At 41.9% G+C, this 22528-nt stretch overlaps 1 protein-coding gene across 3 annotated transcripts in view; it reads left to right on the top strand.

Moving 5' to 3' along the window:
• The window catches only part of LOC102208045 (helicase ARIP4-like), a 51166-nt gene extending 37047 nt beyond the window's left edge, over window positions 1-14119 (top strand). For all 3 annotated transcript variants that reach the window (XM_013910261.1, XM_013910263.1, XM_013910262.1), the window contains exons 3-22: window positions 885-1018; window positions 1247-1420; window positions 4441-4658; window positions 4829-5011; window positions 5543-5676; window positions 6416-6612; window positions 6772-6975; window positions 7064-7202; window positions 7285-7462; window positions 7573-7785; window positions 8007-8125; window positions 8284-8408; window positions 9022-9121; window positions 9216-9421; window positions 10004-10179; window positions 10747-10943; window positions 11125-11324; window positions 11437-11526; window positions 11762-11857; window positions 12028-14119. In XM_013910261.1, coding sequence (XP_013765715.1) covers window positions 885-1018; window positions 1247-1420; window positions 4441-4658; window positions 4829-5011; window positions 5543-5676; window positions 6416-6612; window positions 6772-6975; window positions 7064-7202; window positions 7285-7462; window positions 7573-7785; window positions 8007-8125; window positions 8284-8408; window positions 9022-9121; window positions 9216-9421; window positions 10004-10179; window positions 10747-10943; window positions 11125-11324; window positions 11437-11526; window positions 11762-11857; window positions 12028-13109 — 4165 coding nt within the window. In that variant the 3' untranslated portion in view covers window positions 13110-14119. The remainder of the gene's footprint in view (window positions 1-884; window positions 1019-1246; window positions 1421-4440; window positions 4659-4828; window positions 5012-5542; window positions 5677-6415; window positions 6613-6771; window positions 6976-7063; window positions 7203-7284; window positions 7463-7572; window positions 7786-8006; window positions 8126-8283; window positions 8409-9021; window positions 9122-9215; window positions 9422-10003; window positions 10180-10746; window positions 10944-11124; window positions 11325-11436; window positions 11527-11761; window positions 11858-12027) is intronic.
• The last annotated feature ends 8409 nt before the right edge of the window (window positions 14120-22528 follow it).

The raw sequence follows: 22528 nt of genomic DNA, 5'->3' as shown, positions 1-22528 counted from the left end.
GTACCATCATGCTCTGGAGCTGTTTTACTGCCAGTGGTACTGGTACGTTGCACATAGTGGAAGCAGATCAACCGCTAAATGGTTGAAACTTGGATACAGTTGGGTTTTACAACTTGACAATGATCCCAAACACAAATCAAACCTGGTTTTGGTCTGTTTAATGACTGACTGTAATGTAATCAGTCATTACATTAGAATGGTATTCCCAAAATCCTGACCGCAACCCTATTGAAAATTTGTGGACTACACATAAAAGCTGGGTCTGTTCCAGGAAACCAATTTAAATTAACGCATTTTAAATCTACCAAGAGTGCTCAAATATTCAGCCAGAAGTATTCTTGTCATACTTGCTGAAAGCTACCAAAAGGGTCTGGTCGAGGGACATTTAACTAATTTAATAAAGACGGCCAAGTTATGTATGCTGTCCAATCATTCCATCCTAGAAAAAGAACAGACTGAAGAAATCAAGCTAACTTTCCCATGTTGTTCTATCAGGTAGTGTAAATCAGGTTGTCCTTCAACATGAGGACACAAAACAAGTGGGGTTCTTCGAATGAGCCTGGCAGTAATGGCAGTAATTTTTCCTCCAAAGCAAAACAAAGCATTTAAAAAGTCTTTGATAATTCGTTGTGGCTTTTTCGCTGAGTCACACATTTCACAGTGCGCAACTCTCTTGGTTCCAATTTATTATTAAACGCTGACTAATGTAGCTTTAAAGAAAGTAATGATGTGACTATCATAATTAAGCCCCTGCGAGTATTCTAGTGTGAGAAGAATGATTCATCAGCAATCGAACACGTGCACAGTGCAAACTGTATGGTTACAGTTTGTGAAATTCTAAAACTAGAATAAAAGCAAACCGATTTGTTGCTGTGTTTGCGCAGGAAGTTACTGAAGGAGCATCAGTTGGAGGCAGTGACCAAAGCGGCCCAGCAGGAGGAGCTGGAGAGAAGGCGCCGTCTGGAGCAGCAAGGACAACAGGATTTCCCCGTACCGCTGCTGCCCGAATACACAACTGGTGAGAGTGTGTGCACAAACATGCAAACTCGCTGCTCCATCAGACAGTAACTGTCTAAACTGTACAACAAACTGCAATTTCAAGTTTGTATCCAGGTTCAGAAAAAACGACTCGATTTTGCTTTCTTTTTGTTCATCTCAAAGCTGTTTTTTTTTTTCTCTTTTCATCCCTCATTTGTCCCCAAATCTTCTTCCAATACTAACGTCACCTACGTAACCTTTTCTCCAGGCGATGTGACAACGCGTGCGTCGTCATCGGCAACGTCAGCAGCATCGCAGCAAGAAGTGAACTCGAGCAGACGGGAGGTGATCTGTGTGGACTCGGGCAGCACGGGCATCAGTGAAGACGACAGCAAGGCTAACATACCCGCCTCTGTTAGCCCACAACACACAAACAAAACAGGTAAGAGACACAGACAGAGGAAGGCAAAAAAAAAAAAGTAATGCCAAGTGTTTTAGACCAACTTAAACCAGCAGCTCAGTTCAGTTTGAACAAGAGCTTTTATTCTTATTGTCAAAGGACATCACTTGAAATCAGATGTTTCTCAAAGCAGACAGAAAAAAACTAACAGAAACAAGATGTTTGTCTGGTTCCAACGTCCCTTTTTTGTGCGTTTTATGACTGAAGAGTCGTTACTTAGCTGTGTTATTGCACGCTGTTGTTGTTTTACATTTCAAGTGAATACTTGAGGTTTCTTTCAGTCAGCATATTTCCTTTTCAGTCTTTAGAAGAAGTATTCAAAAATGCTTGTGTTAAAAAAAATATGAGGTATATTTAAAAAAAAACTAAACACAGTTTGCATTTTGTGGACAAAGACTTGGAGTACTGACCCTTTTCTTGTAATCTCAGGGTGTATTTTACATGTATCATGGAATAATCGTAGAGGGGACGGTCGCCTAACTGGACAAAACCTTTAAAAAGCAGAATCCTTATTGTTTCAAAGCCCAAACACCACAGTGTGCAGCAACTTTTAGTTTTTTGGGACATTCAGGATTTTAGTGTATTTCTTTTCCCATTCATTCCTCATCACGTTTAACAGAGGTTTGAGGGCAGATTCAACTTGCAGAAACTTGGATTTTAAGTTTAAGCCATCTGGTTATAAGCTCAAAACCATGTTAGGTCTTTAAAACTTCCAGGATCAATCTCACTTTAAGGACTGGCAGCTTCTCCAGGCTCTCAGTTTCAGCTGTGGCAGGCTGCAGACTTCCTCTTTGGGTTATTTAATTGGTTTGCCTTATTAGTGCAGAATGAAGTATTGTCCGTTTATGCTATCAGGCGTTGCACAATTGCTGTCATGACTTATGTAAAAGTGACTCATCTGTTCTACTCAAACATGTAGCAGTTACATCACAGTGTCTGTCCTACTGTTGGATTTCTTGGTACTGAAGGTACTGAAGGCTGCACAATGCAAAATCATAAAGTCATAAAACATTTTACTACAGTCGGTGTTGAGAAACAGTAGATCCACAGTGTGCAGCTTCTCTTTTTCTTTACACAACATAATGCTAAAGTTCAAGCTTGACCCTAAAGAGGGGTGTGTGTGTGTGTGTGCACACTGACCCATCAAAGGGAAATATCTCGCAACTGTAGCAGTTTGATGTTGTCTGGTGGAAACCTCACATCTCATCAGCCTTTTAAAGATTAAGCAAACCAGCCTCAATAGCCTCATGACAGGCATGCGTTTATTAAATTACACACTCTGTTTCAAAATGCTTTCTGAGCCCAGGGGTCTGGAAAGCTGACGCAGTAAAAGACCCGACAGAAGAAAAAAAAAAAGGAAGATTTGAAAGACAGCCTGAACTTGAATATCGAATGAGGTTTTTACTCCAAAAACCACAAGTCAGCACATATTTAGGTGTCCATTCATCTGCAGAGATGAACAGAAATCAGCATTTATGTTCAACATCACGTCTGTAAACTACAGGAAGTCGTATGGGTTCTGTTTTGTGACTGCAGCTCTAGTTTGGCTCTCGCAGCTGCCTCAGTAGAGCCGCTGGAAAGGAAGCGTCCCATTATTTCAAATGAAAACTTGCTGATTACTTTACTTGTGATTAAAAAAAAAGAAAAGAATCCTTCTAGGGAGGATTTTGTAAAAACATTTAAACTTAATTACTAAAAGTCTTACAGCACCAATTTAAACTGAGGTCAAAATTCTCCCTGCTTCCTGTAAAGGTTGTGTGTCTGTGTGTGCGTGTGTGAGTTATAAATTGCAGGGTGTTTTCGTAGATTAGCTGCCATGTGCATCAGAATATTTAGAACCTTCAGAGAGTACATCATGTACTGTTCCCTTATTGCCCGAGTGCGCACTCTCTCACAACCTCACACAGTCACAAACATTCAGAAAGCCACTCAAGGATAAACACACACACACACAGTTTGGTATAAACACATATATTTCAGTGTCGGGGCCAGAAGATGAAGGCAAACCGCAGACACACATACCTGCAACACAAACAAATGAGGATGGGAGGGCGAGAGAGATGGCCTTGATAAACAGAGACGGTTAATATGTAGATGTGAAAGCTGAGAAAGACAAAAGCAAAGAGGAAAAAAGGCAAATGAAAGGGGGAGAGGGGAAGGGAGATGAAAGGGGAGAGTGTGGGTCTGTGTGTGTGTGGGGGCAGATCAGAGTGGGTCTGTGGAGCAATAAAGCCGGCTAATCCTGGTTATGAGCCAGAACACACTCGCATAACAAACACACACACTTTCACCACAGTGGCACAGTGACATTTCTAGTTTGGGTTGCATAACCAGTCTCCCCCTCCACTCTAATCCTACTTGTATAACCAGCCATTCACTGCAGTTATATAAGCTCTCTCTCCCTCTCTCTCTTTCGCGCGCGCGCACACACACTAACATACTGACACACACCACCTCTTCCCGTTGTGCCCTCACAGGCTGCCAGCTTGTGTAACTTTAACCACTTGATACCGCTGACGTTGAATTCCTTTTTTTATCAGATATGGATTTCGGTCGTTCCATTTCCAAACGCGCACGCACGATAACCTTCGCGTTTGAAGCAGCGTCGTACAAGATGCGACCAGTGACCCCTGTTACTTGACATGAGTGTATGAAGGCCATTAAAAAGAAGGAGGGCTTGTTTTCATTGGAATAGCTGCTGCAAGATTTCTCAATCTTCGGCACTTGGGCCGCTGGGCCTTTTTATTCACAGTCTCTCATTCTGTGTGTCTCAAAAGCGAAACAGCCCTGCTCACCACGAAAACAGCATGAAATGCACCGATTCTTAAAGTGTTTATCATTTAACCTAGTAGAATTACCAATTTTACATAATTAATAATAACTTCTGCAGTTTGCAATTTCTCCTCCACCTCCAAAAAATATATATTTATATCTAGTTTTTATTGTCTCTAGATTTTAATTTTTATATGCAAGTGTTTGTGTACTCTCTCCGGCCTGCGCAGACGTCATAGATCTGAGCTCTGGCGAGGACGACTCCATCGTCCACGTTAGCGAGTCTACAGCTGAGGAAGAAGAAAGCGAGCCGAGCGACGCCCACATCAACGATGCCCTCAACCAGCCGGACGCCCAGGGGAGGGTGCTGGTCAACCTGAACCATCCGACTACAGAGGAAGACATCTTCCTGTCGCCTCAGCTGGCCAGAGCAGTGAAACCTCATCAGGTACTAATGTAGCAGCACCTAGTGTAACTTTTTGAAAAATCCAAAAAAAGGAGAATTTATTCATTGTGTTTTAAAAGTCCTTTGATGTCAATTTTTTAAAGCCCCATAAATCCTGACCCCGGAGTTTCACTCTCTCTGCTTTTCTTATGCTGCCTCTTCCTCCTTCTCAGATTGGGGGAATCCGTTTTCTGTACGATAACCTGGTGGAGTCGGTGGAGCGCTTCAGCAGCAGCAGTGGATTCGGCTGTATCCTGGCCCACAGCATGGGCCTGGGCAAAACGCTGCAGGTCATCTCCTTCATCGACGTCCTCTTCAGACGCACCCAGGCTCACACCGTGCTCGCCATCGTACCTGTAAGAACCCGCGGGTTTGATCTTGGTGTAGTAGAACGGGGAAAAGGATTCAATAAATGCTCAGATATATGGAAGAAGAGAAAAATCGAAGTGGATTAAATCAAAAGATATAAGTGAATAGATGAATAATAGAATAAGTGCAGGGACACGTTTTGCCTGCGAGCTTTCGATCGATAGAAAGAAAGTGTGTGTAAAAGTTGATGTGAAGAGAAACTCAGAGAAAAGGGCATGTTAATAAATAATGTTAAGATGTTCTGCAGCTCACGCTTGCATGAATTATTGATCGTATTTATCCTTGAGTTCTATTATCTTAAAATGATTTTGCATCAAAAGGGAAAATGAAACACAAAAAACGGAACACATTTGCTGGACTTGTGAAGCTGGAAGGCAACATGCTTGTTGCCTTTGTTTGGAGTGAGGTTTCTGAGCTGTGACTCTTATGACGTGAACAGAATTCTTATAGAAATTAGATGATAAGCTATAAGAGGGTTTGGTGATTTTTTAAAATGTATATATTTTTTGTTGTTCCAGGTGAACACGCTGCAGAGCTGGCTGTCAGAGTTCAACACCTGGGTCCCGCCCCCTGAGGCTTTACCTCCAGATCCTGATCCTGCAGTGGTGACACCACGTACCTTTAAGGTTCACATTCTCAACGATGAACACAAGTGAGTAACAAACACACTTCTTTTTCTTTTTTTTTTAACCTAATCCTTTTTAAGATTGGGCGCTTAAAAACAACCACGTCTTTGTTGTTTTGCTCTATCACACTAGACAGAATTCAAATTGATTAAATGTTATGTGATCATCGAGGAAGAACCAAAAACAATAAAAATCCTGCAGGTTCTCTCCTCTTCACACAGACAGCAGGGTCAAAGCAGTCAGGAAGTGTTTCATTTATCTGCCTTTAAAAAAACCAAAAAGACTAAGCTGACCCTCTGGTCGGCCTGTGAGCTTAATCCCCGTCTGGCCCGTCCTTTCTCCCGTCTCTCTAGTATCTTCCCTCCCAACAGCTGCTGGATTTCTGCTGGAAAAGATTTTCTGATTCTCACGCGTATGTGAATGTCTGAAAATATTTATTTAATATAAGATAATCGGATATTATTACAGGATTTCCTCCCTTCTTTGACTCATTTTCTTCGCCTTTAGTCATACATCTCACACTTTTTCATAGGTTTTACTTAAAGGTGCTTCGAATCACATTTAAGCTCATTACTCAAAGGAAAACATGCCTCCAGCTTTCTTTCTCTTTTTTTTCTTCTTTTTTTTATTGAACTGTAATGAATGTTATCTTTTTAGGAAAACACTTTTACTTTGTGGATTGCTGCCAGGCAAAAATATATTTCATTGTCTTACCTTTGAGAAACACAAGCAGTAACCAACCTGATATCTTCTGGTGATATCCAGGAATACTACAGCCAGGGCAAAGGTGGTGGAGGACTGGGCTCGGGACGGGGGCGTGCTGCTGATGGGCTACGAGATGTATCGCCTTTTGTCACTGAAGAAGAGCTTCGTGGCTGGAAGGAAAAAGAAGAGCAAGAAAGCAGCGGGACCTGTCGTCATCGACTTGGATGAAGAGGACAGGCAGCAGGAGCTACTTAAAGGTTGGAGAGACTGGGGATGATGATAGAGGTTGCAGGACAGGAAGGACAGGACGTGAAGTAAAAATGGGAGAAATGCAAAGACTAGAAGTTTCAGATTACAGCGCAAGAACAATCAGAATAGCAAATTAGATTAAAAATATCCTTACTTGTTCTCTGTAGGTATCGAGAAAGCTTTGGCTCGGCCCGGTCCAGACGTGGTAATCTGCGACGAAGGACATCGCATCAAGAACTGCCACGCCAGCACGTCGCAGGCTCTAAAGAACATCCGAACCAGACGGCGTGTGGTCCTCACCGGTTACCCGCTCCAGAACAACCTGATTGAATACTGGTGCATGGTCGACTTTGTCCGGCCCGATTTTCTAGGTACGGAGCAACCTGTGCCTCGTTTCAGCAGACGAGCATTAGCAGTTAATGTCAACACTGCAGCTTTTACACCCTGTGCACATTTCAGGTACGCGGCAGGAGTTCAGCAACATGTTCGAGCGTCCCATTCTGAACGGCCAGTGTGTGGACAGCACGCCTCAGGACATCCAGCTGATGAGGTACAGGAGCCACGTCCTGCACAGCCTGCTGGAGGGCTTTGTACAGAGGTAAGGGTCACTGTCATTGTCCATAAAAGAAAAGCTCAGTGAGGTTTTTGGGAATATTGATTGTAATTTGTCTTTAATCCAGACGAGGCCACGATGTCTTGAAGGACCAGCTGCCTTCTAAGGAGGAGCATGTGATTCTGGTGCGTCTGTCTCCCCTGCAGAGGGCTCTCTACACAGAGTTCATGAACCGCTTCAGAGAGGCAGGAAACACGGGCTGGCTCAGCCTCAACCCGCTCAAAGCGTTTTGCGTCTGCTGCAAGGTGAGGAGTGCGAGCGTGTGTCTGGATCTCTTCAGAAACTTTGTTTCACTGGTGACGATAATGACATTTATATATAGTTTTTCTAAATATAAATTTGCGTTATTCTTCAGATTTGGAACCATCCAGATGTCCTGTACGAGGCTCTGCAGAAGGAAAACCTGGCAAGCGACCAGGATTTAGACCTTGATGACATCACCTCTACAGGACGATGTCCGGCACCAACCAATCAAAAGCCCAAGAACCTGGACAACCCTAACCCCGTCGGTGGCCTGAGCCTTAACCAGCTGCAGGAGAAAGCCAATCAGGTCATCACATATGAATGGGTACGTTGGAAGACTATTAGAAAAGTGCGATCCAATCAAAGTTAACAAATGTTTTTACTGAAATTTTAAATAGTCCATGCTGTGTTCAGATGTGAGAAAACTGGCCCATAGTTCCCATCTGTAACCTCACTTTTTCAAACTCAGTGAAACTGCTTATATAGGAAAAACCTCTGAAGCTGGTCTGCAAGCAGTTTTTACAGTCTGTCTTCTCACACGGACAGGCAAAGGACATCATGACTGACTACAAGCCCGGCATCCTGGAGAACTCTGCAAAGATGGTTCTGCTGTTCCACCTGATAGAGGAGAGTGTCAGGAAGGGAGACAAACTCCTCGTCTTCAGGTAAAAGATGTAAAAAGTGCTAGGATGCAGATTTTTGATTCGAAAGAAAAAGTAATAAAAATCTTTACTTTTCAACAATTTTGCATTCCATTACTTACACTCGTGCACCTCATGGATCAGATTTCTTATCCCCCCCCCGTCTGTCTGCCTTCTTGCAGTCAGAGTTTGTCCACGCTGACCGTGATCGAGGATTTTTTGGCTAAGAGACCAGTGCCTCCATCACCCAATGTGCCCAGCAGAGACAGACCCAATCAAAACTGGGTCCGCAACCTCAACTACTATCGTAAGTAATCATGAGGTTTCGGAGGTGCGAAACAGCGCTCTATGTAATATGCTAAACCGATTAATTAATTATTAATTAATTATGCTGAACTGATGAGTCTGTTCTCTTTGGGGGAACTGACTGCAATGCTTTGGGTGCTGCCACTCTCATTGACTTGCCATGAGTGCTGCCACCTGCTGGTGTTTTCGATTTCTTTAAATAATACCTATATGTTGATTTATCATTTTTCTGCAAGCCAGTGTTTTCATTTACAGCTGTTCTATTTGTGGGGTTCATGTGTCGTAATTGATAAGAATGATCCACAGATATTTATAAAGATCTGTCATCCAAGATCAAATTACAGTTAATGTTTTATTTTAACTGGTTAGTTGAGCTCTAATAATATGAATCCTCAGCTGTAACTTGTCTCTATATACATGGTACTTTATCTGTACAGTCCATATAATAGCATATGGGGATTCAAATATTGAAGGGTAAAGTTTCACTGTACTGTGAAACAAGCAAGCAAGCGGTATAAATTCAGAGAAAAACAGGAAGAGAAGAGCTACAAGAATATAAAACTTAAAGAACATGAGAACCTCTTAGATATGAGTTGCCGTGTGATATTTTGAAGGACTCGATGGAAGCACAACTGCCTCAGAGAGAGAGCGACTGATAAACCAGTTCAATGACCCCTCCAACACCTCCGCATGGGTTTTTCTGCTGTCAACCAGGTAACACGCTCTCCACACTAATTATATCATTATTATAGGTCATAAATCTTAAAAGGAGTAATCAGCTTACTGCTGTCCCGTCTGTTCCTGCCAGGGCTGGTTGTCTAGGTGTGAACCTGATCGGGGCAAACCGCGTGGTGGTTTTTGACGCCTCCTGGAACCCGTGCCACGACGCCCAGGCCGTGTGCCGTGTCTACCGCTATGGGCAGAGGAAGCCGTGCCACATCTACAGGCTGGTGTGCGACTTTACGCTTGAGAAGAAGATCTACGACCGCCAGATCTCCAAACAGGGCATGTCTGGTGAGTCGGAAACACGTGAAAAAGCGCTGCAGAGAGTTCCAACGGAGCTGCAGTCAAATAACCTCTCCTAAAATATGTGCGTGGTAACGTTTTAGTTACTTAAAAATGCATTGCATACAGGAGCATTTGTCACAGACATTTTCCTGTATTTTTAACCAGAAATAACTCAAATTTTAAAAAAAGGAGGAGGAAAGGGAAAAAATAAGGAAACATTATAAGACGTGGAGATTGTATTCAACCTCCATCATCCTCACTTCATGGAAATTTCACTCCCTTCAAACATCTGTCAGTGTTGAAATTCACTGAAAACCCCAAGTGTAGGTTCCTCTGTGCGAGCAGAACCCCTAAAACTAAATAATAAGCTCTGAGGTAAAGTCAGAGCTCTTCTGCCAAGAGGCTCTCGTCTGACACTGAAGTGTCTCAAGTGTTTGCTGTAAGCTTTGTCTGGTGAGACGAATACATCGAGGCCATTCAAATGTAGCCATTTCTGTCTACATTTTTTTTCCTTAGATGAATCTTTTTCCAAACAATTTTACCTCAATATCTTAGTTCTTCTGCTTTTTTTCCCTTTCTGTCAATCAGACCGCGTTGTGGATGACCTGAACCCCGTGCTGACCTTCACCAGGAGAGAAGTTGAGTCTCTTCTTCATTTTGTGGAGGAGGAACCAGACTCATCTAGCATCCATCTGCAGCCCAACGACAGAATGGAGAGCATCCTCAGGAAGGCCCTGCACCTCAATCCCCACCTGATTACAAAGGTATGAGGAAACATATTGTTCCCATACGCCCTCTAGAGGCGATTACAAATAGAGCATAGACGCTCCTGCACTCCATTGTGTATTTTTCCATTGTTCACTACGATTTGATGAAGATAAAAACTCGTTTTCTACAGACAGAAGTCTCCTTAAGTAAGCTTGTTTATGTTTTAGAGTTCTCTGCTAATTGAATAAGCCCCTAGCTGTCATTACAGCAGGATGACATGTCCAAGTGTGTCCATAGTTGCCAACTAAAATCCATTTTTGGAACTATGGGAAGTATGCCAAGGAGTTACAGTGAAGCTTTGTTTTACATTTATAACACTATTTTAAACAGCTTGTGAGGTTCTGGAGATTAAGACGTGATGAGTCATCACATAATTACACCCCTTTTTGTGGCTCGCTTTAAAAAGCAGAGAATCTTCCAGTTGGCGTTCTCGTGAATTTTATTAAATTGAATTGGTATAAGCTGGAAAAAATATAAATGTATAGGATGAGGTCATCATAAGTGAGGTAATCGTGCAAACTTGGAGCAGAACACTGATCAGCTTTCAACCTCCTCCTTTCTAGCAACCATTCCCCCACGAGTCCTTGCTGATAGACCGCAGGGAGCTGAAGCTGAGCAACGCAGAGAAGAAAGCAGCAAAGAAGGGCTACGAGGCTGAAAAGAGGGCCTCGGTGCCATACACCCGCCCTTCCTACGCTCACTATTACCCTGCCAGTGATCAGAGCCTTACCAACATCCCTGCCTTTAGCCAGAGAAACTGGTTAGTAATTGACATCTACAATCCCAGTATGTATGCTAACAAGCTACCGTAAATCCAGTTCGTATCACTTGCCTCATAATCATTTTAAAAGGTTGAGCATTTATCAAGTAAACCCTCCTTCAAAAAAATAAAGACAAGTCATAAATCAAGAGTAAAAAACAGAAAATCTCTGTCTATTCAGGCGTCCTCCCACTAGCACTGAAGAGAAGCCAGTGGCCAGTGTCAGGCCAGTCCAGTCAACTCCAGTCTCTATGATGCCCCGCCAGGCATCTGCAAGCTCTGCCCCAGGCAATGACTCTTCTAAATGCAGCCTCGGAGGCTTCCCTGTCAACTGCCTGCAGAAAGCTGGCGTGTTTGTACAGAAAATTGTCACCACCACTGGTAAGCAGATTCTCCATGCACTCCATTTTATCTCTATTCTTTCTGTCAGTACTAAAGATTACTATTTCTTTATGGCCTTAAACTCTGATTGTCTTTCTTTATCTCTTTATAGACATAGTGATTCCAGGCACCAACAACTCCACAGATGTCCAGGCCAGGATCACCGCTGGAGAGAGTATCCATGTCATCAGGGGCACTAAAGGTACAATACCGCTTTGTTATACATGTCAGTTCTTTTGTGCGGTGGTCACAAAATGCAGATAATTGTGTGAACGTGTCCTTGTTCCAGCTGTTTTTTGTTTGTTTTTTGTTATTATTGAAGAGATTATTTAAAAAAAACTTTTGGTATTTGTCGAGTTAGTCGGGTAAAAAGATGTAATAATGAAATGCTTTCATTTAATTCTAATAACGGTTTTGTTTACCTGTGGCTTTCATAGGGACTTACATCAGGACATCTGATGGCCGAATCTTTGCCATCAGAGCAGCTAATAAGGCCAAGTCGGTAGAGGAGAGTTCAACAGCACCACCCAAAGGTAGGATGATTCCCTTACAATAACACCTCTGAAAGCATGTAACCCTAGTTACTGTATTTACGTACCATGTCAGAGATGTAGCACACTGATATTAATGACTTTATTGTATTCTTTCAGTAAACTGAGGCTTGAATTCTTGTAAAGCTTAAATCCAATTCTTTTCTCCTCAGATTTGCAAGCACCCCCTCCAGAGGTTCCCACCCATGTCAGTAACGGTTGCCTGTCACCCAAGACTGTGCCCCGCCCTCTTTCCCCCGACAGCCCGGAGATCATTAATGAGTTGCAGCGCTATACGGGCGGCGCAGGAGCTGGTGGGTCAGCAGGCTCTGCTGTTCATCTGCCAGAGAGCAGCGTGAGCAGCCTGCCCTCAACCAAACTGGTTCAGACCAATGGCAGCGGTGGGAGCGGGTTATTAAGTGGAAATCTGAGCCACCATGATGCCTCTGTGACTAATGTCATTCAGCCCAACATGGATGCCACTGCCGCCCAAGATCTGAGAACGGGCTCCAAGCGCAAAGCCTCCACCCCATCCTTGGATGAGCGGGCCAGTAAGCAGCCTTCTGCCGGCAAGCACTCCTCAGCCCCTGTGGCCTCGCAGGGCTTCCCCTTCACTGGGGGCTATGGGCTCCCCCCTATGGGTCTAAACTCTGGCATGCTGGGTGGTTCACTGGGGCATCCGCTTTTCATGGGGGCAGGCTCGCATTACTTCCAGCCCCCCCACATTCAGCTGAGTGACGCCAGTTACATGTACCCAGATCGGCATGGGTGGAACATGGGCGGAGCCGGCACTGTTCCCACTTCCTCTCCTTCCTCATCACTGATGACAACCACCGCTCCCACCGTCTCATCTTCCTCCTCAACATCATCATCCTCTCCATCAGTCAAAGCTGCCAGTTCACTTTCAGGAGCCTTGCCACCATTCATGCTGAGCTCCAACATGCCAGGCATGGCTGGGATGCTCCCACCAGGCTTCCCTCTGTCGTATAGTCCATCTCTGGCGAGCCTCTACACCAGCTCAATGCTCCCAGGAGGGGTGTCGGGCCCAGCTGCTACTCCCGGCCCAGCTGGAGCCAGTTTCTTGTCCCAATACCCTCCTACTGCTGCATCCAGCTCCTCCTCATCTTCCCCTTCTTCCTTCTCCCCCTCAGCTCGGTCCGAGGGTCAGCGAGGCCCGGTGCTGGTGAACAGCGGGAATGTCAGCAGCATCAGCAGCTCAGATGAAGATGATGTAATTGAGGTGAGGGGACAGTGACAAAAGAATGATGTCCTTTTGTGAGAATGCTTTCAGAAATTGTAATAGTCACCATAAAAGAATGGCAGCCCATTTGCCAGGATGCAGGTTTCCAAGAGGCCAAGATGAAATTAAATTAAATGAAATGAAATGAGGAAAAAATGACAGACATTTAAGGTGTTGAGATCTGAGGCCCTGCTGAAGTGTTTCTCCTGAACATCTCTACTTGCCTTGAAGAAATGGTCTGAATGGGGATTTAACAGTGACTGGACAGAGAGAGATAATCGTGATGCTGAATATCAGAAGAAGAATCCTGATAAAGGCTTAAAAAACCCTCCAAAGGGATGGAGAAAATAAAAGTTTGAAGATTTTGAGCTTCCAAAAAAAACTGTTCTTTTTTTTTTTTTTTTGTCCAATGCCGGCATTAAGATGCTTATCACTGGACTGAGTACTGCTGAGTATGGGCCTATAGTGACCACAAGCGGCCACTAGTTATACTGTTGACTTTTAGAGATACTAGCTCTGCAGCTTTGCTAAGTGTCAAGACTTTTGCTTTCCGCTAATTAAAAAGAGGAGCTGGAGTTGCTTGTGAAACAGGTTTTGCTATTACATTAGCTGGTAGCACAGTTTATTTCATAACTGAAATGGTATCGTCCATCACTTGTTGCTACTGAACACTTCTTAAAACGGCAAACGCAACAGTTACAAGATCACACAGAAGTTTTAGAGAGCGTTTTTGACAGAACGTAATAATAACTCACTGCCAGGACAGGTGTATTGTAGGATTTTTGTTCTTGAAAGAACACACAACAGATGTGGGATCATATTGAAATACTGAAGAAACAGTTGTGCTTTGAGGATGAGGTTAAAGATATTCACTGAAACTTTAAAAACTAATGAAAGAATGTACGCTTAATCAAATGCCTTTACACCGGGCCTTTTTGAAAAGACTCCTTCTCTTTAGGCATCAGATGTGGGAAGATTTGTTTTTCTTCTTTTTGTGCGTGTTTTTTCTATTTATGTAATCTCTGATTGCCTAAAAAAAACAACAGCCAGGTGAAAATGAGGAAAAAAAAATAAACTGTGTCCCAGTGAGGTGTCCTCCTTGTAGCGGAGAAACAACCAACAGAAAATGCCTTTTTGCCTCCATCTTTCTGAATGTTAACTGTGAGAGAGGCGAGGTAAAGAGAGACAGACAGTCGCCGTGGCTCTCTGAATCTCACCCACAGTCTTACTGTAGCCTAGTGAAAAACGATGCAAAACACTCACTCAAGCCTATATATGTATTTGTACAACCCCAGAGGAACGCTCGTGTTATTACTGTGTTTGTAACTGCTTGTTGTGTTTTTAAGGGTTGCAAAAGGAATCATTAAAAAAGAAAAGAAAAAATTTAGATTCATGTTACTCGGTTTGGTAACATGTTTTGAGAGAGATTTCACCTCTGCTCTGCTGTTTTTCCTTTTTCTTTCTCTGTTTCATCTCGTTTCGTGAACAGAGGTCAATGTGAAACCAAACCTTTTTTTTAGGGAGAGATGATGTAGCTTTGCCAAAAGGAAAAAGAAGGAAACAGCACATCTGAAACCTCCATCAAAGAGGATTGTGTCTTAAGACACCAAATAATGCAGAGCAGATAAAAAATAAAAACAATCCTTTGCAGAAACACACTCTCTCTACAGCATGCTCACAGCTACAGTTGAGAAGTACATATCCATTTTTACACTGTAAAAAGATACAAATCTGTGTTTGACTGGGTGGAAGCTAGAAAATCTTCATAGTGTGACCAATTTCCCCTTTAAATTTCAAGGTTCTTTATTATTATAAATTTGCTATAAATGGAGTCCGACCTATATATTGTGTATATCAGCCGATATTAATTTTTTGCCAATATTTCAGTTTTGGCATTTATAATAGATGGTGAATGGAAAATTCAAATAAGAGATTTTGGGGTGGGGGTTGCATCCACCAGAGGTCAGTCTGCACTCGCAGCTAACACGTGTTTGGAACTACTAGCAGATCAGATGATTGTTGGGTAGAGCAAAAAAGAGCAATCCGCTACTTGTGACAAGAAAACAATGTTATTTTTAAACTGCAGGGTTGGATGTTGGTCAAGACTCATAAATAGCTCTAAATAAAAAATCTTAGGGAAATCTGTTTGTTTTCTGTGCGTGAAAGGAAAAAAATATCGGCTGATATATGAGATTTTTAAATCCTCAAATCCGATGTATCAGTAAACAATATCGGTACCAATATCGGCATCGGTCCTAAAAATCCCATATCAGTCCGGTTCTAGATGTAAACCATCAATCTGCTGTTCCAGCTGACCCCCCTCGGCCTAAACAGCTGCAGGAAGAGCTTTAAAAACCACTAGCTCTTTTGTTAAAGATAAAACAACGTCAAGTTAAGACTCAGCATTACCTGTCCTTTTCTCCCTCTTCCATGTGTTTGTTCTCCATACTGAAACTGTAAGTTTACTTGTGTTTCATTTTTGCTCTCTACAATGTTTGAATTTACCAAATTTATTTATTTATGACGGTGTATATTTATTCATTTGTATTTTTATTTTTTTACAATGTCTTTTTGGTTTCATTTGTTTCATCACTATCTTGTTTGTAAGATTTTTACAGTCATATTAGTATTGTTACTACAGTTTTTGTTTTTTAAGAACTAATGATAAGCCAGTCTGACCCAACACATGTGAAACTGTGCAGAACTTTGATGTGGACCAACCAATGTGTTATTAAGCACATTACTATCCAGGATAGCATAGAGTTAAAATCATATCTAATAACTGATCAGCCGTTTAATATGAAAAACCAAAAAACTGTCACCAGGGATATTCAACGACTGCACAGTGTTGAAATCATTTCCTATTTATCTGCGCTCAGATAATATAGATGCAAATTTTAGTATTGAATCTGAGCTAAATGAGCCATTTATGTGCATGCTAGCTCAATCACAAGTAATGGGTCAGAAACCGAGGCAGTCCAGCCCACTTATCATCTGGAAAAACAAAGCAAAACAACAACAATAAAAAAAACAATATCAAGTGCTTCTCCCCTTTTCTGTGCTGTATTACCATATCACCAGAATTGTCCAGGCGTGTCATCACCCCTGTGATGGCAAAACAGCAAGTTTTCCTCAGTGTTGAACTGTTTGGTTGTCAGCTCAGCGTTTGCTGCGCAGACTGACTGCTCTTTAGTTTCACAGCTTTCTACTTGAATTTACATATTTATTTATACAAATCAAGGTGGTCGGGCAAGCAGAGCCGACTGTCTGAATTCCATTTTAGCCGAGGTGAAGATTAAATCTGCTGTCTTTGAGGATTGGCTCCAGTCAAAGCTTGTTGTGTGGACAATGTGTATGACTTTGGATTACATCATTTTTTTTGTTTTTTGAAATTTGTAAATAAAAAGAAACATGTTCTAAATCATACTCTTCCTACTTTGTTTATATCAGCGGTGACCGATGCAGTACTTGCCCTCTTTATTTGTTATTCACATGCAGAGACTCACACATACATACAGGCAACTGAGGGCATCTAAATCTTACAACAGATTTGAAGAAGATACACTTGGAAGAGGTGCTGCAGTATATTTGTCTCGAAGTAACTCAGTTTTGCATGTTAATCTTCAATTTTATGCATGTGTAATCTAAAGTGAGACTTGAAGTTAGGGATAGAAGTATTCTAAGTGAGTTTTTAATTGCATTAAAATGCCTGAAGCACTTCAAATAATAGGTTTCTCTTAAGTTAGATAGACCCTTAAGTCATTTAGGTCTATTATTCTTTAAAATTGAGATACATATTCACTCTAAATATAAAATAGTCAGGTTTTACTGTTGCCTCAGTCATGAACAGTAAGTTACACTGATTTAACTGGAGATAATAATAATAATAATAATAACCAGGAGGTTCAAATAAATAAGCTCATAGTAGCAAAACAGAAAAAAATGGTGCAGTTTTAAGAAAGTAAAAAAGCTCAAGTGAATTTGATAGTTTTACTCTATTGATTTCTTTCACCTCATACATGCTCGTGACTAGTTTCTGATCTGATTATTCCGTTTTGGTGACACTGACTCGATGTAACACGGAGGGTCAAATCAGGCTTGCATGTTCTACTTCATACTACTTGTGTGTGGGAGAAACTTTCAAAACAAGCAGACATTTACCCCTCAGGTGTAAAAGGCAGTGTGGATGCCCAAGCTCAGTGACCTTGACCTTAAGGACAAGGTCAGAGGTGAAGTTCTGAAAATTCTGTGAACAAGGTTACTCAAGAACGAAGCGACGTAGGAAAAAAAAAAAATCTAGGCCAGAAACAAGCTTCCACAAATATGATCGCTGAACATTTCCACCGAAGTCGCAAGAGAGATGTAAACTTCAGCTTTGGGCTGGTTTTCTGTGTCATTTACTTTATTGCTGTCATCAAAAGAAGAAACAGTGGACAATATAAAGAATACATCAAGCTTTATTTCTAGTGTTCTGTGGTGTCTAAATAAGAAATGGTAGTATATTGTTTCATTTCAGCCATATATACAGGTATACGTGGATAACTGGAATAATTATTGCACTGCAGGAACAAATAGCCCCTCTGACAAAATGCAGTCACCCGCACCATCACTGCACTGTAGTAGCAAAGTAGCAGTTACTTTCCTAATATTAATTTAGCATAATCTGGCTGTTGGGAGAATATAATGAATATTACTGGTTATGTCACAGTTTTTATTAAACGCCTTTTATTTGTTCTCGAATTAAACTGCCAAAGCCTTAGGTCAGGGGTCTCAAACTTGAGGCCCGGAGGCCACGTGCGGCCCACGTCACCCCTTCTTGAGGTGAAAAAATAAAATGCAATTTGGCCCTTTAAGTGACTTTTTTTGTCATTAGCCAAAAATGATTTTAACCCGCTGGGTTTCTTAAAAATCACTACCCTTTCAGCTTGTTTGTGGCCAAAAGTGGCCACCAACAAATTAGGTCTTTCATTTTTAGCATTTTTATGGTTTTGTGCAATTTCTTCTGCATAAAGTTTTTAACTAACACCAGTTCTTTCCATAAATATAAAATAGTCATTACTTTTTACATTTTTAACTCTAAACAACAGTTTGTTTGTACAAGACAAACTCAAATCTCACAATTTTATATATTTGCAGTGCTGCTGGATTTTTTTGTATTTTAAATAGTAGAGTCTGGGACGTACTACTAAAATATTTTCTCTCCTACTAAATGCTTATTACCTTGTTGTGTTCTAAAATAAGATAAAATCAATAATGTAAAGAAAACCACAAGATCAGTTTGAACCAGAAAAACATTTTAGAAAGATGAACGTGAACATTTATGTTGTTGGGGATGGGGAAAAGGCATGAGAGAGGGTATCTGTCTGGGTGTGAGAGTCCTGCTTAGGTGGAACAGAGGCTGCAAATGGACAGACTGTGGTCCTTGCATGTAAACTTCCCACATTTGCAGCAGAAGCTGCCATTTCTTCTCTTTCTGTTTGTGAAAAGGTCGCACTGCCTCCTGCCCTTACATTTAATGATAAGAGAGGGGCCTGCAGCAGCACCCTGCACCATTTGTGTTCATCCTTCCTATAGTCATAAGGAAAAACAAATTCACACTTTATAGTTATCTTCACTCTCACTATCAGCCTCTCTTCATCTGATTCTCCACCCTTTGTTCAAAAGAATGACAGTTATAATATAAAAGAAAACAAACATGTAAGATCACATACAGAAATGAAACAGCATTAGTTGTTCATCTGTAAAAGAAAACTTCAACTTCACTTCAACTTAGTACGACCGAAGTGTAAGTGTCTTACAACCGTTGTTGGGCAAGACACTTCACCCATTGCCTACTGGTGGTGGTCAGAGGGCCCGGTGACGCCAGTGTCCGGCAGCCTCGCCTCTGTCAGTGCGCCCCAGGGTGGCTGTGGCTACAATGTAGCTTGCCATCGCCAGTGTGTGAATGTATGTGTGAATGGGTGGATGACTGGATGTGTAAAGTGCTTTGGGGTCCTTAGGGACTAGTAAAGCTCTATACAAATACAGGCCATTTACCATTTGTAAAATGATTAGAAACGTTACACCAACGACTACCGGTCATCTATTTAAATTACTTAGGATGGGATGGGCATTTCCTAGGGGTCCAGGTGTTGTGCCAAAAAGTGATCGTCGGGCAGAAAGTGATTGCTGTCCGTGGGAGCGCGCGCAGCTGCTTAAAACTGTAGAGTCCAGATTACTTACAGCTACTTCCGTGCAACTGATATAAGAAGCGGTAAGCTGAACACAGCTTCAACCGTCTGTTTGTTGAAAAATAGTAACGCGACCGCATTTTCTTGTTAGTAACAGTAACGGTGTTGTAACGGTAGGAATAGTAATTAATTAGATTACTCGTTACTGAAAAAAGTAACACCGTTAGTAACGCTGTTACTTGTAACGCCGTTACTTGTAATGCCGTTATTCCCATCACTGGTCATAAGAGTAATAAGGCAACCAGCACTACAGATACAAGTGTGCCATGTGCAGTTTATTTCCCCAGATCACTAAAAGCACTACTGTTGCCATAATTTGCCCAAATCAAGGATCATCCCATGTGTTTAATCAAAACTGCTGTAACCGGTGACTGTTCTTAAGTAATGTCACTTACTTGGTTTAACACTACAAGCTCAATAGCTTGAGATAAATATTGATATGATAATGAGCCCAACACTAAAATGTTTTGTAATCACTGCACATCCTGCTTTATTGTCACTCATGTCTGTCTGTGTGATGCCAAATCCTCCACAAAGACCCTTAGAGAGAGGGGGGAAAAAAACATTAGCAGTGGAGCGTCCAGGAGGTCAGGCCTGGATCAACAGATTCCAGAGGTGCTGCTGTAAATCATGTAGTCAACAATCTGCTGCTGTGAACGCTGGTTTCAACACAGTATATTTTCTACATTGTATACACATTTTCCCACTGTAATGTTTAAAATTTTCCAACAATACAGTGTGATAGCATAACCAACAAGCAGCCAGTACAACCATTGTTTACTTAACACAAAAATCAGTAACACAGAAAAGTGTCAGCTAAAGGGTTAAGTCTGCAGGGCCCACACACACTTATGTGAACCTCCTCTGGTCTCTGTCATCCTCTTGCTCCTGCAAAAACAAGCAAACCAAAAAACCCCAAAACAAAACACATACATCCACAACTTTGTCACTGTTTGGGGTGGATTAGGCATTAGAAGTGACTAATCCTAAAATAGTTACAGTCATCTCAATTTCAAGTCAGTCACACTTAGTACACATCATCAGTCCATCACAGTCCAGTCACATGCATTCATACCAATCATTGCTGATAGTGGAAACCTGCGCACCAGCTTAAATATCCACTGAAAGCAATATGACATCATTACAAAAAAACCCCAAACAATTCTCTATGATTTTGGAATGGATTAAATCGCTGCAATCCTTCTAGTCACAGGACTTACCATCTAAAATGGCCAGTGTCTCAGGTAGGTGAATTTCTCCTGAGCCCACTGTAATTTGTAGAAGCTCGCCTTGTATTCGCTTTCAATGCTTTATGTGAGTAGTGTGGGCCTGTGGGCCTCAGCAGCAGTAAAGCTAGCGGTTGCTAGTGACAGGGTGAGCTTGTGGGACCCTGGAAGTGCATCCTCGTGGTGTGGGGTTTTTTGTTCCGTTGTTGTGTTTTTTATTGTTGCAACTTTTTTTCTTTTTCTAGTGTTATTGGAAAAACGGCGGTGCCGGCTCTTTATGTTAAGGTTCTCTATAATAAAAACTTTTTTATTTACTAAACACCTGTCTGTTTTCCTTTTCATTCTGTTTCCGGGCTCATTTGTTACTGGTCCGCTTACTCGCATGCCTAGACCCCTTCGGGGGGGACGTAACAATGAATATTTCACACTTTAAAGCTGCCTGTTTATTTAAGGGAGGTGAACAATACATTATAATTGTGCACAATAATATCACAGATGACATATATACTTAAAGTCGTATATATGCTGTGTCATCTGTTCGAAGCCTCTCATGGTCAGTGCTGTTCTCCATGCCTGTCTTACTGTACATGATGTTATTTGTCATGGTCCTGGGTCATTTGACCCAGTGTTTTGAGTTTTCCTGTATTTTTGCACTTTTGTACTATGATTTATGTATAACGTTCACTTTGTTAGTCTTTAGTTTATTCTATAGAGTCTAGTTATTCTGTTTTGAGTTTCTTGTATTCCCTGTTTAGTTCCCTGATTATTTAGTAGTTTCCCCCTGTGTAGCTGCCCTCTGTGTCTCCCTCTTGCTTTGCTATGTTTTTTTTTTCCAACAGGAGATGAATATCTCTTATCTAGATCTCTGCTCTATCAGACATGCCGGTCCACATTTACAAGACTTCAGCAAAATCAAAGCAATGGTGTTTTACGATGTTTGGCCACATCCTCCACCTTTGCATCTCAAATGCCTGGCTTGTTCACAAGAGGGACTGTGCCCTACTAAATGAGAAACCACTCTCTCTCAAAAGGTTTCATCGTGCAGTTGCCCACAGTTTGATGCAGGTCAACAAGCTTCCATCAAAGTTTAGCTGACCATCATCTTCTTCTCCACCTCAAATGTTGCCTCAGCAGAAACGTTACACCCCAAGATCTTCACATCCACAACCAGATGTGCGTTATGACAACTTGGGACACCTGCCACTTCACTCTGACAACCAAGGCTGGTGTAACCTCTGTTCAAAGGAAGTGTCAAGGTGGAAATATGTCCAACTTTGTGGTGCTCTGGGTCCCTTTGCTAGCTCTTCCTGTGACTATGTCAGTAACTTGGGTGTATTGCTGGATAGCTCGCTCAAACTCGATAAGCAAGTGTCTGCTAGTGAGATCTAGCTTCCACCAACTGCGCCTTATCTCTAAGGCTAGGCATTATGTTCCGCATGAGGACCTGGAGAAGCTTATTCACGCTTTTGTGACCTCCAGGTTGGATTATTGTAATTCTCCGTACTACGGTCTTCCCTCTTCTCTTTTCCTTAGACTGCAAACAGTCCAAAATGGGGCGGCCCGCCTCTTGACTGGTACCAGGAAATTCTGCTCTATTACTACTGCTCTAGCTGGCTTGCACTGACTGACCATAAAGTGCCATATTCAATTTAAAATATTACTCCTTACGTTCAAAACTATTAATAAATTAGCGCCGAGTTATCTTAGTGAACTTCTCAGGCCACATACTCCTAATAGGACACTTAGATCTGCTACTCAACTACTTCTGACGCAACCTAGATCTCAGCTGAAGTCTCGGGGTGACCGTGCGTTTGCTCTGGCTGCCCCGGAATAATAAAATGTGGAATAACCTCCTTCTCGCTATCCGCACCTCTGATTCTATTGTACTGTTTAAATTACGACTAAAGACCCACTTCAATCTTGCCTTTCCTTCTGGTTAACATTTCACTTATGATTTTACATTATGCACTTTTATGCT

Source organism: Pundamilia nyererei, unplaced genomic scaffold, assembly GCF_000239375.1.
Source record: "Pundamilia nyererei isolate P.nyererei 1_Seehausen unplaced genomic scaffold, PunNye1.0 scaffold00039, whole genome shotgun sequence".
NCBI classification, from domain to species: Eukaryota; Metazoa; Chordata; class Actinopteri; order Cichliformes; family Cichlidae; genus Pundamilia; species Pundamilia nyererei.
Note: the sequence above shows the minus strand (reverse complement) of the source record. Positions and strands in the feature narration are given on the sequence as shown.